The 19,768-nt window shown below is 44.4% G+C and overlaps 1 protein-coding gene across 1 annotated transcript in view; it reads right to left on the reverse strand.

Annotated features, from left to right (window-relative positions):
• The window catches only part of LOC144818575 (ovochymase-2-like), a 482,736-nt gene that overhangs the window by 62,114 nt on the left and 400,854 nt on the right, over positions 1-19,768 (reverse strand). Inside the window, exon 21 of the mRNA XM_078676114.1 lies at positions 104-216. Coding sequence (XP_078532240.1) covers positions 104-216 — 113 coding nt within the window. The remainder of the gene's footprint in view (positions 1-103; positions 217-19,768) is intronic.

A 19,768-nucleotide genomic window follows, 5' to 3' on the forward strand; every position in this document is an offset into this window, starting at 1 on the left:
TAGAACCAAGACAAATGCACAAGATGCCATTTGCTAAAACTGATATGTTCATACCTAGGTGTATTTCACATCTTCAGAGCATGCACTTAGGGGTGATACTTACTTGCACTGAGACTTGCCAAGGCCATGAATGAGGGGTAACTTCTTCGCCATTAGCTATTCTTCCTTGCAGGGATTTTGGTGTGATTGCCGGAGACCCGCAGTTTGCTGGCCAGTCTGCAGAGAAAGATTCACGGTAAAGAAACGAGATTCAGGTGAAAAACATGCTTCAAAGAGAGGGTGTAAACCACATCTGGTGGTAGAGACAACCAGCACAGAAATCTATGGAACAGAAATCGCAGATCAAATCCTCGTCGCCACTGTAAAGATTCATATACAGGTAATACGTGTATTTAACCATTGAGGCTCACACTTGGGGATAGTGACCACCAACACAGGGAACCAGTGGCAACCACCTACAGTGAATTCAAAGAACAGCATTTCACAGATCAGAATTCACGGACTCACCATGGAGTGATCAAGAAACACCCAATCCGTTGCATGATGAAATGCATCTAGTGTTTCAAGATGACTGCATGGGGCCTTGATGATCTATGGATTAAAGCATCATTTGAGCAACCACAAAGTGCGGATTTTCTTTCCGGCAAAAAGAAAAGTTAATAGTTATTAGTGTTGGGCTCCTCACCCATATGTTCACCACTGCCACTGGACTTGGGAAGTGGAGGACCTTTGTGCTGTGGAATTTATATATATATATATATATATATATATATATATATATATATATATATATATATATATATATATGAACACCAGACGCTCACTTACATCAAATTGAGCCCGACACACCAGGAAAATTCAGAACTGGATTTATTTCAGAGAGTCTAAACAGCGCGTGGTTGCAGGTATTTAGAAACGCTGTGGCAGACGCGTTTCAGCATAGGCTTTCTTCAGTGCCTCGTTTCTTTTACCAGTTCTCACATCACGGGCTTTGCATCTTTTCAGAATGGTTCCTTAGCCACTCCCACGGCGAGATTGTTATCAGGTGCGCTGCATGGGTTCTCGCGCTGGCCTGGGTCCCGTTGCATTCTGGTGAACGTAGTGCAATGTGGTAACCCATACAGAGAGGGGTATTACCAAACACCAAGTGGCAATATCACAGCTTCTTTCACCTTCGGCTTCGGATCCCAGGAGAACAGTTTTAGCTTGAAGCCAGTTGTTTTCCCCAGTAGTAAATCTACATCGCTCTCTCCCCGAGTAGACGACGACGCACAGTGGCTATGTTTCCGCTTGGGGGGGTGACACGCTGTACCTTCCAAGTACACAATCCACAGGGTTGCTGGTTTGCTGTGTTACTCCAGACCGAGAGGGGGTGTCGGCGACCAAGAATCCAGCAACTTGGTCTAAACATGAACACCAGACGCTCACTTACATCAAAATGAGCCCGACACACCAGGAAAACTCAGAACTGGATTTATTTCAGAGAGTCTAAACAGCGCGTGGTTGCAGGTATTTAGAAACCCTGTGGCAGACGCGTTTCAGCATAGGCTTTCTTCAGTGCCTCGTTTCTTTTACCAGTTCTCACATCACGGGCTTTGCATCTTTTCAGAATGGTTCCTTAGCCACTCCCACGGCGAGATTGTTATCAGGTGCGCTGCATGGGTTCTCGCGCTGGCCTGGGTCCCGTTGCATTCTGGTGAACGTAGTGCAATGTGGTAACCCATACAGTGAGGGGTATTACCAAACACCAAGTGGCAATATCACAGCTTCTTTCACCTTCGGCTTTGGATCCCAGGAGAACAGTTTTAGCTTGAAGCCAGTTGTTTTCCCCAGTAGTAAATCTACATCGCTCTCTCCCCGAGTAGACGACGACGCACAGTGGCTATGTTTCCGCTTGGGGGGGTGACACGCTGTACCTTCCAAGTACACAATCCACAGGGTTGCTGGTTTGCTGTGTCACTCCAGACCGAGAGGGGGTGTCGGCGACCAAGAATCCAGCAACTTGGTCTAAACATGAATACCAGATGCTCACTTACATCAAAATGAGCCCGACACACCAGGAAAATTCAGAACTGGATTTATTTCAGAGAGTCTAAACAGCGCGTGGTTGCAGGTATTTAGAAACGCTGTGGCAGACGCGTTTCAGCATAGGCTTTCTTCAGTGCCTCGTTTCTTTTACCAGTTCTCACATCACGTATATATATATATATATATATATATATATTACCTACTGGCGGTCGCCAGTAGGTAGTTATAGTTAGGACCTAGTTTCCATAGGAAATCCGCAACATTCTATTGGGAATAACTTTGGCGTTGATGGACGGAATTGGCTGAATTTCTCCAAGAAAATGGCCAGCTCCGCTCCACTCCTTCCCTGAAAGTTGCATGTGGCGAAGCATTGTGTGGTTCCCAAATGAATATTTATTGGCAGGGTTCCCCCTGGAAAGTACAGTGCCACAGATCAGAGATGTCACTTTGGGCGCATTGACTTTTTTTTGGTCCTTTGGGATTTTAAAAAACTCCCACACAAAGTGCTCCTTAGGTTTATAAGGGGGATTATCTTCCGGCAGGAAGTGCCTCTCCTCCTCCTCCTCCTCCTCCTCCTCCTCCTCCTCTTCTTCTTCACCACCAATGTGGTGTTGTGGTGGTCCTTGTGGTGGTGGTGGTGGTGCAGATGCTCCTGCTGCTGCTGCTACTGTAGCCATTTCTAAATGAATAGAAACAGGTCTTCCTCACTCAAAGAACAAAGTGAGAATGAGGAAAAAAGGTGGGGGCTTTCATCATTTGGAAAACAAAACTGTTCTGAACCAATGAAAAGTGTCATTTTCAGGTCACATGACCCGGGCTTTCATCATTTGGAAAACAAAACTGTTCTGAACCAATGAAAAGTGTTATTTTCAGGTCACATGACCCGACGCGCTTATGCTACGCGCCCCGGGGCGCTTATGTAGCGCGATCGTATGCGCTCGGGCGCTTCCGGATGCGCTTATTGCCGTGCATCATAAGACGCATCACGCGGCTACGCGATACGTCATGATGATGTTTTGTTCGCGGAAATAGCGCTAACGGGACGCTCACCGGGGCACCGGGGCGCGCCGCAACACTGCGCTTACCGGTGCGCTCACCGGTACGCGCACCGGGAGCGCTCCATGGCATAAAAGAAAAAAATAAATAAACATGAACAATATACATAAAAAAAATAGTATTACATAAATATACAATATAGGATTCATTATAAAAAATATTATATTTCATAGCTATAGAAATTAGCTATTAAAAAACCTATGGAATTCACTGAAAAAACCATAGGTTTCACACCAGTTATAGTTAGCTGGAAATTTTACTGACATAAAACCATTGAAATTCCCACGTTATAGTTAGTTGGACTCACTATAACTCGCGCGCCCGCAATGTACTGCTGATGATGTCACATATTACATCATTCAGGACATGGTTAGTGACATCACTGATGACATCACTGATGACATCTCAAATGACATCACTGATGACATCACTGATGACATCTCAAATGACATCACTGATGACATCACTGATGACATCATCCATGTGATAATACAGTACACCTCCTCACACTCTAATCTAACACATGATACACCTAGTGTTAAATACAAACTACCATTCCTGAAACCATTGACACTGTAAAACCACTTACCACATACGCACACACATCCACTCATTCACCCATACAATCTTTCATACATACAGTCACTCATCAATACAAGACCAACATATGCACTCATACACCTATACAGAGACTCACACACTGCCACTCATCCATGGAGTTACTCATACACCTAGTCAGTCATGTAAAGAATCAATCGCACTCCCATTTCCACAACTATGCAGTTATACACACAAAACCTTGCTTATTTAAACATAGACTAACACATACTTACTGTCTTTTACAATCACTGATACAAGTACATATTGATAGATACAGTCACTTATGCAATCACAGGCTGTTATATATAGTCATGTATATATGACAACTCTCACATGCAGCAGCTTACACAACAACAAACATAATGATGTACACATTCAGACAGTTTAGTCACTAACCCATGCATTCACTAAGACACATTTAATCACTCACTCATACAGTCAGTCACGCACCTACTAAATCCTTCATCCAGACACTCATACATACACTCACTCTTCAATATGTAAAACATATTTTAACTTTACAGAAACACACAGACACTGGATGATGTCATCAGTGATGTCATCAGTGATGTCAACTGAGCTGTCATCAGTGATGTCATCAGTGATGTCATTTGAGATGTCATCAGTGATGTCATCAGTGATGTCATTTGAGATGTCATCAGTGATGTCACTAACCATGTCATGAATGATGTAATATGTGACATCATCAGCAGTGCATTGCGGGCACGCGAGTTATAGTGAGTCCAACTAACTATAAGGTGGGAATTTCAATGGTTTTATGTCAGTAAAATTTCCAGCTAACTATAACTGGTGTGAAACCTATGGTTTTTTCAGTGAATATATATATATATATATATATATATATATATATATATATATATATATATATATATATATATATATATATATATATCTATGTACATCTATCTATCTATCTATCTATCTATCTATATTTATATATATATATATGCTTTTTATAGTAGCAAATTAAAAAAATAATCCACAAAACGTAATATAACGTAAAATATATACTTTGCAATATTCGTGTTACATTATATATATATATGCAATAAACACACACACGCATATATGTGTGTGTGTTTATATAAGTATATATTTTTTATATAGTATTAAAAATTATTTAACTTACATTATATTAATGTTATATATTAAAATGTTCAAGATTTACTATGTTAAACTATATATATCTATATATATATATATATATATATAGATATATATATATTAAAATTAAGATATTTTTGTGTTTTTTAATGATTCTAGTGTGCAACAACATTTTTTCTATTTGTTTACTTACAGTAATACCTATAGGGACACAATATTTTTGTATTCAAAATTTTTGACACAATGTTTTTGTATCACAATATTGTTGTTTTCTATATTATGTCAGTGATCCATCTAGTTTTGAGCTATATTATCTCGTAGTCCTTCACTGGTGAGGTGAGGTGGGTTGACAACCAAATGTATAATGCCATTCCAAAGAAACCCCAACACTAACAGGAGAAGATTTTCCAAAAAGTCGCACACCGCAGCGCTGGGCGTGTTACAATAAGAATTTATTGCACAATTGTTCTTCTAGTGTAAAATAGATGTGCTGCAACAACCGTTAGACAGTAGCAGAGATAAATGATTAGCAGTATAGTGAATATAAAAGGATAGTACAGTTCTACCATCTTGCAATAATCATGAATATATACATGAATATATAAGGCATGATAAAAGAGTGCACGTACTCGTATGATGCCTAGCTAGATGCACCTAAGTGTTCCTAGCATGTGAGTAGGTGTGAAGCCAAGAATCCCTCTAGGATTTAGTCTAACCCCATTACCTGGAGTGAGAGAGTGTGGGTCCCCGTCTGGTCTCGATTTGGACACCCCGCAAGGGATGTGTTAGACCACTGTCAGCTGAAGCGTCTGCAAACCTCAGCGTTTCTGGGCAGTGTGTTGGCTTGGAAGTCTTGGTTCCCTCTGTTTAACCCTAGCAAGATGTGCTGCATTTATATACTGAAGTATCTAGGGTTCCTTTAGTCCCTTGTTACTTGTATTAGTCATTGTTGGATTTGAGGATGAAGTATGGGATGAACCTTGTACGTAGATATTATGCAGGTGGTGTGTAGCTGCTGCATGGTTTCCAAGAACCCTCATGAATATTCATTCATACTGTATGAGTCCATTGATGAAGTTATGGGACGCTATTGTTCAGGAAAAACCCTCCTTGTGCACTCAGGACTAGAACTAGGTAAAGGTTCAATCCTAAAGGCTTGTGACTGTGTAGTATAAGGGAGGTAATGTAGGTGAAGGTGTATGATATTACCTGTGCCTATATTAGGGTACCTATATGGAACATAACAGTGGTGTATTAACATCAAAACCTCTCTACCATATTCCACGTCAAGAATTTAATCAAGGTTGACATAGTGTAAGCCTTTGGTTCAAATCTATAAATAAATATTGGAGTTGATCGTAGCAACTCCAGCAGTGCCTTATAAGTATTACCATTGATACACTGCCCAACATATCAAAATTGAAAGAAATCTTCCCTTGCCGCCTCTTACACCTTTACCATGAATTGGTAAATTATTTCAAACCCTGCCACAGAACTTGATCGTACCTTGACTCAACTGGGCCATCCTTGATAGCCGTAAATAAATGTCTCCACCATGATAGCAACCAGGTGCCAACGTCAACTTCTTCCAGGCAATATTAACAATCGGCTTTAGCCTTCCTCAGTACATACGAATCATTCTAAAAAAGCTACTGCAAGATGTAGTTTGGCGAAGCCTCAATATTGCTTTCAGTCTTCAATAACTCTATGTTTCTGCTATCTCACAAAACTGTACCTAATATGAGCTTGTGTTTGCCAGTGCTCAGCACTGACATTTAATTCTTGAACACCAGCACTTATGAAAGTCCTCCGCATGGTGGAGCTGAATATATACTTCTGAAGTGAGCACATCAGAGTGTTCAGCTACTCAACATATAGTAAAAATTCATAATACCAGAGTGTCCAGGCCATTCTTTGAGCATTAAGTGGCCTGTAATAGTCCAAATTGTTACAGTTGAAGGCGTGATCATTAGAAGTGTTGGTGGCAGCATTTGGCAGTGCTTGCAGTGCCACTGGACAGTGGAAGCTGTAGTGGTCTACAGAAACATACCTTGGGTCCTGGCATTTTTTTTTTGTTTTTACAAATTACGAGTTGCCTCAGAGACTGCACCACTTGTTGTGGTGATTAATCCTTGCAGCATCTAAGGCTGTACACATCAGTAGTTGACTAAGGTGAAGCGAAGGAATGACAACCCTCAGGGGTCAGAGTTCACCCTGTTAATTGATGCTTCAGAATTGGCCCATCCTTGAAGGCCAACGCTCTGTTATGTTTTGTAATGTACCTCAATATAGGCCTGGGTAGTCACCTAACCTTTCACATACATTTTCCCTGCCATTGTACTACATAACCTTTTTTGGTATTGACCTTTTACCTAGTTAAGGTGCTGCATAAATGTCATGTGGTTTTCCCAGAAACACTAGCCTCATTTATTATGCATGAGGATTCTCATATTCACAGCAGGATTACCATCTTCTGCATAAATACTATGTATGAGGGTCAGCCCTTTTGTCTTCCTTGGCCGACAAGACACAGCAAGGTAGAACTCCTGAGGGTACCTCTTGGGTATATAAACACCATATCTTTGCTGGGGCAGGCAGAGGAGAAAGACTTTGATGCTGACACTCTGACTGGAGACGCTGAGGTTCTTGCATGCAGACACTCCAGCTAGCAGTGGTCTGACATCCCATGCAGGGTGTCAATCTCGAGACCAAGATGGGGTCCCCCTGTCTCTCACTTCAGGAAATAGGGTCGACTTTATCCTAGAGGGATTCTTGGCTGTTACACCTACATACATGCTAGGGACATTTAGGTACATCTAGTTAGGGTTGCATCGTAGGAGTACGCATTTTTATTGTCATGTATTTTTATACCTGCCTGTATTCATTGTTTTAGCACTATGATAGGAATCTACCATCCATTTACTCTATTGGTGCTTATAATCATTTATATCTGTTACTGTCTAATGGTTGTTTCAGCACACCTATTGTACACTAGAATGAATCTGGTTCAATAAATGCTAATTGAAACGTCTCCTCCGTTTATTCTGTGTATCTCTCTGAGACAAAGTTAGCACAAGTGACTGAGCGAAAAGTACTGCACCGTTTCCACGATCCCCGAGTTGTCATGTTCGATAGTTACCAGCAACTATTCTCTCCTTGGTCAGAGGAGTTTACAGTGGCACTGTGAGCTAGCTGGTATACAGGTGAACATACCCGGTGGGGGTGTCTGGAAGCAGTCTGGACACCAATCCCACAGTCTATGTTGTCTTAACACACAGATCCTATATAGGTTTTTAGGAACTACACAACAGCTCATATACATCAGGGTAAAACAGGCCTAAGTTGTTCGCTGCTTATTGGTCGCCTCTTCAGTGGGGCTTCAGAAAGTCAGAGGACAGCTAGACAGGTAATGCCCTTGAAGTCTGGTGCTTGAGATGATACCCCCAGTGATCACTCATCCTTCCTGCCTCTATGGGAAGGCCATTATCGTCCAAAGTGGAGGTACGCTAGAATACCTCTGTATATACCTAGGACTTCAGTGCAAACCCAGAATGACACCATGCGTGTGTCTTGATTCCACAACTAGAGATAAGCAGGGTCTCTTTTGCCTCACTGATGTTTTTGGAGCCCATATTGAGCTGTGATTACTTTTGCGTGTACACAGCAGGATGGTGCAGTTTAGTGTCTTGCCTTGGGGAGCGGCATTAAAAGTCATCCATATTGGCTTTGGTGCACTCGCTCCCACAGCTCGATGGGTAGTTAGTTAGCCCAAGCTATGATTTATGATAGAGTTTACTGTCTGTTGTCAATAATAGTGCTCTGAACCACCTAGTATTGCTGTGTGGAAACTGGTGTGATACAACTTCAGTGCTGCAGCTCTGGATGATTTTGCCCTGAGTAACACTAGCAAAGGCGATTTTGTGCGCTAAAGTCGTGGAGGTAAGAAATCAAAGCACATGTGGGTGAGAACTATAAGGATATATAGGAAAGTGATGCCATTTTTTTTAACAGTAGTGCATGGGAATTAAATATACTTACATGCTTGGGCTGGTATTAATTCTTAAGCAGAGTTGCTCCAGAAGCCAATTTCCCTACCCAACACTAGACACACATAAGAAAGAATAATGTTCCTTTTGATGCACTCCCTTAGGTTTTCACTGCCATAGGTATACTTACTGCAAGAAAACCTTTTTTTTAAAACCTTTTATTTATGATTTGACATATAGTACAACATTACAGCTCGACAATCACATAGCAAGTCGTAGATATTCGTCATTTACCTCTCTTGGAAATCGTCGCATTTGTAACTCAGTGTATACATCTATCACATAATGCAGACACTTGTTATTGATTACATATCCAGGTAACGTACATTGACACTTAATTGAAACACCAGATATACATTCCTGCTATCAGACAGCAGTAGGCCGATCACGTTTGTAGTTGGTCCCACCCTCCGTATTGCAGACTGACACCAGCCTGGGAAAGCGCTCTCAGGGCGTCAGGGGGATAAACATGGATCACATAACAATTACGCATCATTTGTGGGAGTGGTGTCTATTCCACCTGCGTCCTGCAGAAGACGGTAGCTCTGTAGAGGACCACATATGTCCTTAGGTCTGGAGGCTCTTGGAAGCGTTTCAGCACACGTGGATGTTTGCTCTTGACAATATAAGAGGTCTGTCAACCAATCCTTGAACTTTGGGGCTCGCCCCCTACCCCATCTGCAGGCCACCCTACATTTAGCTAGTAGCAGTGACATGGCAAGGAATTTCCAATATGTTTTGGGTATCTGCGCAGTATAACCCAGTAGCGACATCTTGGGGTCCCTCTCCAGGATACAATCAATAATTTTCTTAAGTGCCTAATAAACCTGTCCCCAAAACTCCTGTACCACCGAGTATTCCCATGCCAAATGCAGAAATCCCGCCCCAGCTCTCCCGCACCTCTCGCATCTATCATTATCTGTCAGCTTAAATCGGTATTTTTTGATGGGCGTGTAGTAAAGGCGTTGCAAGAATTTATAATGTATCACCCTTAATCTGCAGCTGGCAGAGATTTGTGAAGTTTGGATACAACATCAGTTACTTCCTGTCCCAATTCTTCACTCCAGTGTGTACGGGCCGAGCTAGGAATGCCCTTTTGCTGTGCGCGTATGCAGCTTTATAACCCTGATACCAAATGTTTCCCATCTGTGGAGCCTAGCATGCGGTGCAGTGGGTCAAGGTTCTCTGGCTCCTGGGGGAAGTCTGGGACAACCGCCCTCACCCCTTACCTCAATCGTACTTATAGGAATACATCCAGTGGCGTAGGCTGTATTCCTTGAAATAAGTGGTCTGAGGAGCGGAACTGTCCTTCATGGAAAAGGTCTCACCATGTGGCGACATGGATTCATTTGCATACATTCTGGAACCCTTTTTCTTGCAGTAATGTCATAGCTGGATGGTATGTCAATGGAAGTCGTGAGGAGTATAGGAGGGGCGTGGAGAGGAGATCGGTTATATGATTCCATGCATCGACTGTGCCTGTGACCATTGTGGGTGGTGTCCCATGGGGACGAGCAGGGCCATGTATGATGCCGTTCAGTGGGACAGGGTCTGTGAGCCAGTCCTCAGCAGCCACCTGCGGCATATATTTAATGGGATATCCAGTAATATGCATAATGAGCTTATGTGCTTACATAATAAACTTCGAAGTCTGGGATATCGAAACCCCCTTGATCCTACAATCTCGTAAGTACAGACCATTTAAGCCGTGGTTGATTTCCTCCCCAAAGTAATCTAAGCAGTTCAGTGCGCAGGGTTTTAAAAAATAGGACCCAGGGTGATAGGGTATATTTAAAAACAGATAGAGGAATTGCGGGAGCACAATCATTTTTATGAGAGAGGCTCTACTCGCAAACTAAAGAGGCCAAGAAATCCAGCGCGTGACATTACTGGGTAGGCGCGTGATATCCGTACCATAATTGAGCCGCAACGTTTCTTCCCTGTCTCTGGTCACCTGTATGCCCAGATATCGGAGGTCCGAGTCACACCACTCCAATGGAAAATCAAGCTGAAATTTTGGGACCGCTGGTGTGAGAGGCAAAATCTGTGACTTCCTCCAGTTAATGTTAACACCAGACAATCTGACAAATACTATGAACTCTCTTAGAAGAGGATTGATGTTTTGTTGGGGGTCCCTTATATATTATGTTACGTCATCAGCATATAAAGAAATAAGGATTTGACGCAAACAACAGCGGAACGCCTTATCCTGGTGATATTGACGAAGTCTGGAGGCTAGCCGTTCAATTGCTATGTCGAATAATAGTGGGGACAACGGGCATCCTTGTCGGGTGCCCCTCGAGATGGAGAACGCGGGGGATGTATGCCCGTTTATCAACACCTTGGCTGCGGATTGGTGGTATACCAATCTAATCCAAGAGATTGCTTTTTCTCCTTGCCCCTCCCTAAGACCCAAGAACCAAACTAATACAGTAAGTGTCTCAAACCCATTCCAGAATAGATCCGAAAAAGAGACAAACAAAAACAAAATCAACATAAGACAAGCAGTGGGGTACACCCAATTGGGTAAGTTCTGCTGGGTAGCCCATGGGTACCTCTCTCCTTTCCAGGAGGCCTGCGTCACTGAGCAAGTCCCTGAAGAAGCTTCAAGGGTGTCCGGCGATTCGTCACATCCATGTTCCCAAAAGAAATAAATGAGTGCTTATATAGCGCATGTATCACCCCCGAAGGGGTCTCAAGGCGCTGTACACATACCGCTGTGGAAGCCTTCCTGGCCTTTCCCTGTGAAGTGCCCACTCCTGGGCACCCCAAGGTGAAGCCAGGCATCCTAGCGCTGTTGGGGCCGTTGTGGAGAATAAGCAAGCTATTGCCTAGAGTTGCAGAGTGGGACCCATGCTTAGAATAGGCACAGAGGCGAAAATTATCAGGACTGGGGAAATTGAGCCCAAGACCCGCCGAGGCAGGAATTGAACCCTGGTCCGGGCCAGACCTCTGCATCAGGGTCTGCCGCTCTAACCATTGAGCCACACGTCCTGTATGGTTGTATTGTCATCTATGTAATTACGTCTCCTGAGCACAGTGGAGCACATCTTGTCGTCTTCAGTTAAGAGAGCGTCCTTGCCGTGTTCATGTTGAATTGGCAAGAGTTAACAGCGAACGCCTCAGCAAAGCTCATTCCACATCCGATGAGTGTGCCCCTGGCGAGACGTCATGTGCGGTTGACATATTCTTTTGCCTCTTGAGCTTCTTGAGGAATTCTTCCACCTGCTGTGGCTTTGTGAATATTGTCTGAGTGCCCTGGTGCGTGATTCGGGAGACAACCTTTACAACGCAACTTTTACTACGCAGTGCCATTACGACGCAACTTTTACAACGCATACCATTACAACGCATTGAGCTGGGGGGCGCTCTAGGATAGGGAATAGGTTAATTTACTATCCAATAACCTTCCCTAGTGTCCACGGGGACTGGAGTTGGAATAGTAAATTAAACTATTCACTATCCAGCGCCCCAAAGCACTATGCGTTGTAATGGTATGCGTTGTAAAAGTTGCGTCGTAATGGCATGCGTTGTGAAAGTATGCGTTGTGATGTCATACATCCGCGTGATTCGGAGGCGCGCCCGGTAAAGTAAGGTATAATCTATCTGAGCCTGCCTCAATTTTTGTTTTACGGCGAGGAATTTGCGCCGCTCCTCCTGGAAATGCATTGTTAAATCAGGGAACATAGTAAAGGGCACCCCTTTGTAATGTAATAGCTTTTTCTCCCTGGCCACCCGTAAAGCTGTGCCCCAGTCTCTATAATTCAAGAGACGTGCGATGATAGGTCTGGGTGCGCTTCCAGGGGGAGGTCGCGGTCCAAGGGAGCGATGAGCTCTGTCAACGATGAAGTGAGGGGATAGTAATTCCGCTCCAATCACTGTGATCACCTATTCGATATACTCGTCCATCTTGCCCGTATTTGGGCTCTACGGTATTCCCAAGACACAACATTGTTCCTTCTGCTTCTCGCTTCTATGTCCTCATTCTTGGCAGCTATAAGCTATAACAGCTTATCCATCTGCGTTACTGTACTTTTCATTTGGGCCATGGTATCTCCTGCCCCTGAGATGCGTTGCTCGGCGTCCTTTATACGTGTCCAATGTCCGTCGATTTTGCGAACTATTGCATCCATACACGTCGTCAATGTGTCCATCTTGTCCGCAATAGGTGCAAATCCTTGCCGCATCTCAGAGAGGATAGATTTCACCTCTTCGCCTGGTTCTGTTGACTGGTCTTGCTGTGACCCTTCTGCCCCATTATCCGTTTCCACCAACTGTTGGCGTGTGCGCTTCTTTGCCTCGAAGGTAAGTCGCAGTTGGCGCGTGTCCGGCTTCCCCATCGTGAGTCGTGTAGCTGTGGTGATTTCCAATGGCGGGCCTAGCGTGTAAGTTGAAGCAGTATGGCGCTCACATTCAGTGGAGCACTCTGGACTTTTATTCTTTGGTGCAGCGTAGCCAAGTGTGCAGCGTGATTTCCTATCTGTGGGAAAGGAGCTCGGAATGCGATCTGCTACCAGAGTCCAATGCCTGCACTCCGTACCTGTCAGTGTTTGCTGTGCGTCTCTATTATGGGACCGCGGGCTGTGATCCTCTTCCGTCCTGTCCCAATGACTGTTAATACTCGTGTTATAGGCCCCACTCTTGCTGTCCGGCCCACAGCTCGCTCAGCTGAAGGCGGCGGATATGCAGGATCTCACGTGGCAGTCACCCTTGCCGCTTTGTCTGGGCACCTTACAAGACATGCAGTATAGCGCTCCCGACCCAGTGTCTCTGCCGATCGGGAGTATTCTGTTTGTTTTCTGTCACTCAGGGCCATCCCACCATCCACGCTGTCAGCAGGGCTGATGCGACGTCTTACGCATACATCCCCCTTGTATCTCCTCAGCACAATGTGTGCGTATGGGTGCCTGGCTTATCTCTGTGCAATTCGGGGCTCAATCAATAACGTGCTGTCCCAGGGTAGACTTACTGCACCTCTCTCGCCGCCATGTCACTGCGCCGGCCTATATGCCTCGTGGGCGCCGTGACGCTTGCGTGCCCACCGCGTCCCAGCCACAGTACCAGGATGATCCGGGAGTAAGCCTGCTTGGAGCTGCACGATGCCGTCAACCGATTTTGGGAAAGGGGGGTGGTGATGGACAGAGTTTCTGAATGATGCAGAATACTCTTACCAAGTCAAGAGATCATGGTTTTAATCCATCCCCGTTTTTTAGCTCAATGCACCATCCCAGCTCAGAACCTGGCTATATGCAAATTAGTCTGTTCCTGTCCCAGTGCATGATGGGAACAGGGCAAACCAAACTACCAAGCCAATTCTTATACTAGGAAGGAAACAAGCTTCTGAGGACCGGTTTCTGGCATCACAGCCTTCTTCGGCCCGGCTTGCTTGAATCCTGATGGTGCAATGAGCAAGGGACTCACGTCTGAGCATACCCTCCCACACATAGTGTGGATAAAACCGATTTTGGAAAAGGGGGGTGGTGATGGACAGAGTTTCTGAATGATGCAGAATACTCTTACCAAGTCAAGAGATCATGGTTTTAATCCATCACCGTTTTTTAGCTCAATGCACCATCCCAGCTCAGAACCTGGCTATATGCAAATTAGTCTGTTCCTGTCCCAGTGCATGATGGGAACAGGGCAAACCAAACTACCAAGCCAATTCTTATACTAGGAAGGAAACAAGCTTCCGGAGACCGGTTTCTGGCAGAACAGCCTTCTTCGGCCCGGCTTGCTTGAATCCTGATGGTGCAATGAGCAAGGGACTCACGTCTGAGCATACCCTCCCACCCATAGTGTGGATAAAACCGATTTTGGAAAAGGGGGGTGGTGATGGACAGAGTTTCTGAATGATGCAGAATACTCTTACCAAGTCAAGAGATCATGGTTTTAATCCATCACCGTTTTTTAGCTCAATGCACCATCCCAGCTCAGAACCTGGCTATATGCAAATTAGTCTGTTCCTGTCCCAGTGCATGATGGGAACAAGGCAAACCAAACTACCAAGCCAATTCTTATACTAGGAAGGATACAAGCTTCCGGAGACCGGTTTCTGGCAGAACAGCCTTCTTCGGCCCGGCTTGCTTGAATCCTGATGGTGCAATGAGCAAGGGACTCACGTCTGAGCATACCCTCCCACCCATAGTGTGGATAAAACCGATTTTGGAAAAGGGGGGTGGTGATGGACAGAGTTTCTGAATGATGCAGAATACTCTTACCAAGTCAAGAGATCATGGTTTTAATCCATCACCGTTTTTTAGCTCAATGCACCATCCCAGCTCAGAACCTGGCTATATGCAAATTAGTCTGTTCCTGTCCCAGTGCATGATGGGAACAGGGCAAACCAAACTACCAAGCCAATTCTTATACTAGGAAGGAAACAAGCTTCCGGGGACCGGTTTCTGGCAGCACAGCCTTCTTCGGCCCAGCTTGCTTGAATCCTGATGGTGCAATGAGCAAGGGACTCACGTCTGAGCATACCCTCCCACACATAGTGTGGATAAAACCGATTTTGGAAAAGGGGGGTGGTGATGGACAGAGTTTCTGAATGATGCAGAATACTCTTACCAAGTCAAGAGATCATGGTTTTAATCCATCACCGTTTTTTAGCTCAATGCACCATCCCAGCTCAGAACCTGGCTATATGCAAATTAGTCTGTTCCTGTCCCAGCGCATGATGGGAACAGGGCAAACCAAACTACCAAGCCAATTCTTATACTAGGAAGGAAACAAGCTTCCGGGGATGCCGTCAACCGCCACAGTTCTCCTCGGGCACCACCAAATCCAGCTCCGCTTGCTCTTTGTTTAGCTGCAATGTCCCACTCTATCTTGGGCAAAAAGCATCGTCAGGACAGAGGATCGTTAAAAAATATTAGACGAACTGCAGGAGCCTCACACAATGGCGGCCATTCCGCTCGTGCACCACCTAGTGTCTTCCTGCTGCAAGAAGACCCTTGTGTAATATATCCGTTCACACCCGAGAACTATGGAGGTGGATAATGTCTGAACTGTAAGGGCTTACAGATGAGCCGCACTTAATATATGGAAATTTTAGTGTGGAGGAATCAGTTGTCCAAGGGGGTTGCACTTAGGTAATGTGAGTTGCCTGGCTGGTGTAATGACCCATACTGCATTAAAAACATACAATGCACTGTAAAGTCAAAATGTGGCGCCTTGTTAGCTTACTGCCTTTGCCAATGTTTATTGCCAATGGAGTTCATCATCAGAAAAAAACGGATGCCCTGCAGCATTGGCAAAACAAAACACACAAAAAACAAAGAGAAAAAAAGGCGCAATTGATGAAGCAAAGCTTCGCATATTTTGCGGCTTGCCGAAATCAAGAACCTCATTTATGCGTAATAAGGTAACCCGTGTATGTTCTACTAACGTTTATATTAAGTTTGAGTAAAGTTTAAGACGCTTGCCTATGTGTATTTCTAATGAAATTAATCCATGTCCTTTTAAAATGGCCGTCGCTTGTATTTTAGTTACTGCGCATGCGTCAGCCACACTCACGTGTCCTGACGCGTCTGCAGAAGTGGAGGGAAAGTTATGCGCATGCGTAATTCATAGCTGTGCTTATCATGTGGTACTGCTCGTGCCACTGCTCTTGTGTCTCGTCTAAATGTAGCTAACATTTAATTGCATAAGTTTATTTCTTGATGATGAGTTAAAAGTACAAACCCTGTGATGTGTTTTCATAATGACATTATTATGTATTAATTTGTTTTCGCTTACTTTTCATGTACCGCGGGAAATGGGGGTCTGAGTGAGAGGAGAGCCATATTGGAGGTCCCTTCTGCGCCTGTGCGACATTCGGCAGCACGAGGGACCTTGGCTGATGGAACATAGCCAGCTGGCAGTGATGGGCGAGATGCTCCTGAGAAAGTCACCTCTGCCCTGCGAGAACAGCGAATGTGGCTCCTTATATGATACATTGTAATGTTGCGCTACTGTTAGCTCATGGGAACCCCAAACCTGCTAGGCGGTACCCAAATATGTTAATGAAGGCTTCAAATCGTGTATTGTGATTGGTGTGTTACCCAAACCCTACCTTAGGACCAATCGAAATTGAGGGATTCTGACACTTTGCAACATTGGGGGGTGGTACACTGTCCCCAAACTGTATATCTACCCTGGGTTCACCTAGTGAACCGTCCGACTTGTCTGGTTTAGCTGACCTGTCACTGACCCATCGTACTCAATAGGTGACTGAAGATACAGAGAGCTGCGGAGCACTCTGTCCGAATTTGACCATAGACTAAGGTTTTACTGAACCTTAAAGTGCTGGCAAGGCACTTAGCTGGGAGTTCGCTGACCCAATCGGGGTTTTGATCGATAACTGCAGAGCGGGTGGAGCGCAGGCGTTGCTTCCGAACTGTGGGTTCCGGTCCTGTCCTGAAGAGGGTCCTGACCTGAGGGTTTGCTGTCCTGTCCTGAGGGTCCTGTCCTGATTCCTATTCCGAGGGTATCCTGTCCTGTCCTGGGTGTCCATTCTGCACCTGCTGTCCTTTGAGGGGTATCCTTCCTTGAGGGTTTCTTGTCCTTAACTGACCCGTGGCCAGGGTTTGGTTTCCACACCTTTTTCTAGGTAAATATTACTCTGAACCTCTTGAAAATTCTTGCACCTTCTGAATTTCTAACTTTTGCTTAAATAAAGATCAACATTGCATATGTTATATTTCCATGCCTTTCCGCAACTATTGAACAGTCATTTATAATTTTGCAAAGTTATTCCTATGTCTTCTCAATTGTTAGAAATTATATTTTGCATAGCAGTGTGTCATTTTCTGATATGGTCTAGAACTTCGTTGCCTAGGTTGTTCAAAGGCCCCTTCACCTTAAGTGAAGCGTGTTATTCATTATAAGCTCTTCTATAGTCACACACACTTAGTCTATCACTGTCTAGATAATACTGACTTTACATAGTAATTTCTTGTTAAACATTTTATTAGTACTTTGATGATTACTCTGTCATTATTTCTTTCTGCCTATGTGATTTACGTTATCTTGGTTATTGATTGCCTTATTTTACTGTACCTCATGCAAGAAAATATTGAACTTTAGATAAACATTTTAAAACTTCCAGTTGTCCGTGGTCATTTAAACAGTATTTGAATGTTATTGGTTGGGTTTGTATTTTGTTGCCTTTCCTTTACAGCTAGCTCCCTGATTCATTGTGGTTATTAGGCACCCGCATCGGTGGATGGTAAGTCGGGTGCACCGAAATTTGGTAGCAGGGAACACACACACACCAACTTGATAGAGCTCGTGAAGTCACCTGATCGATGTATATGGTGATTTGAAAAGTATATGGGCCCTGAAGCCGGAAACGGCGAAAACTATTGGCCGGGTGGCCTCGCGCGCTCTATCAGTTTTCTGGTAGATCAGAGGATGGTTAGGGACTAGCTAAAGGTTAGGTAGGACCAGTTAGACTAGTTAAGTCGGAAAGCTGCTATTATATTAATGCTGCTAAAAGAGCGGCTGTTCTGAGGGAACTGATCACTCTCTTGTGAATACGCTGCTGAAATTTATGAATTACTGTATTACCATTATTCTTGTTCTTATATTGTTATATGTACTAATCCATGCAATTGTCAACCGTCTTGTTTCTTGTTGTCCGAACTCCCCGGGGAATTGAAAGGGCAAGTGGTGAATAGAATCCATTGTCCTGAGGTCACAGGTTCGAGGAAAGTTAGGTGCAGGTTAGGATAACCGGGAAGCACTAACTAGGGTTGTCTGAATACATGTGTGAATAAATGACAGTAACGGGGTTCATTGGCAAAATTCCCATAGTGGCGTAACCTAGTAAGGGTCACATCGGAAGAGTAGCAGGTTCCTCGGAGCTAGCGTGAAAGCAGAGGGGTCCGCTGAGAAACCTTAAACTCGGAATATATCCCGGAAAGAAGTGGATGAGTTTAGGGGAATAACAGGTTCACCGATGCTAGAGTGAAGGGTAGGCGGAAGAGATCTGCTCGCAGTGAGTGAAAAGTAAATGGAAGTAGTTTACTTGCAGTAAAAGAAATCTTTCTCTGTCTAGACACTTGAGCACTGTGGCGAATGTGTATTTGTTGTAAAATAACCAAGCACTGAGCACTTTAAAAGAAAGAAAGTTTCCGTTACCTTGTGAAGGGAGGGAGTCAGTCGCGAAGCGTCTCTGACGTCACTCTGTGCCGCGCTGGGATTGGTAGAAGCAGCGGGCGGGTAGCGGAGCTGAAAATTGTAAAGGAGGGGTGAGCGCCAGAGCGTGGGAACTGTCTCACGAAGGGGCCGCGCACCCATTGGCGGAGCTTATTTTGTGTCGCGCACCCATTGGTTGCACGAATTTTCTGAAGCGTATTCTGATTGGAGGAAGTTTGTAAACAAAGTTAGCGCAGAAGTCGTATGTGGCACTCGCGGACTACAGAGACGCGACCTGATCCAAGGCATCTAGGGTTTGAAAGGGATCAGTGGAAGGCTAACAGATACGATATTATGTACGGAGCCAAGAGAAAAATGTCCCTTGTAAGTAAGGTGAAAAATTATTTTAAAACGGACAAACCAATTAAATCTAGGGAAGGTGTTCTTGTCCCAGCACCTAATACTCCTGCCTCATTCATGATGTTTGACCGAGGGTACAATACCTGTGTGTGGCTGGAGAATTGGGTGAAGTACACAAAAGATGACGGAGTATTGGCTTTTCCGTTAGATGGTACTTTCAATGGTAGAATCTTATTTAATTTAAGAACCCGAATGAATGAACTGCATCCCAGACCAAGACTAACGCAGTATGAGGCATTAGAGGAATGGGAGATTGAGGCTTTTGAAAGAGAAAGACCCCGAATGGACAAGGGTTTGACCAAGTGGTACCCCAGGCAGAAACAGGAATCCAGGGATAAAAGGATGAAACAGTGGAGGCAGAGCATGATTGTTGA

Source organism: Lissotriton helveticus, chromosome 2_1, assembly GCF_964261635.1.
Source record: "Lissotriton helveticus chromosome 2_1, aLisHel1.1, whole genome shotgun sequence".
NCBI lineage: Eukaryota > Metazoa > Chordata > Amphibia > Caudata > Salamandridae > Lissotriton > Lissotriton helveticus.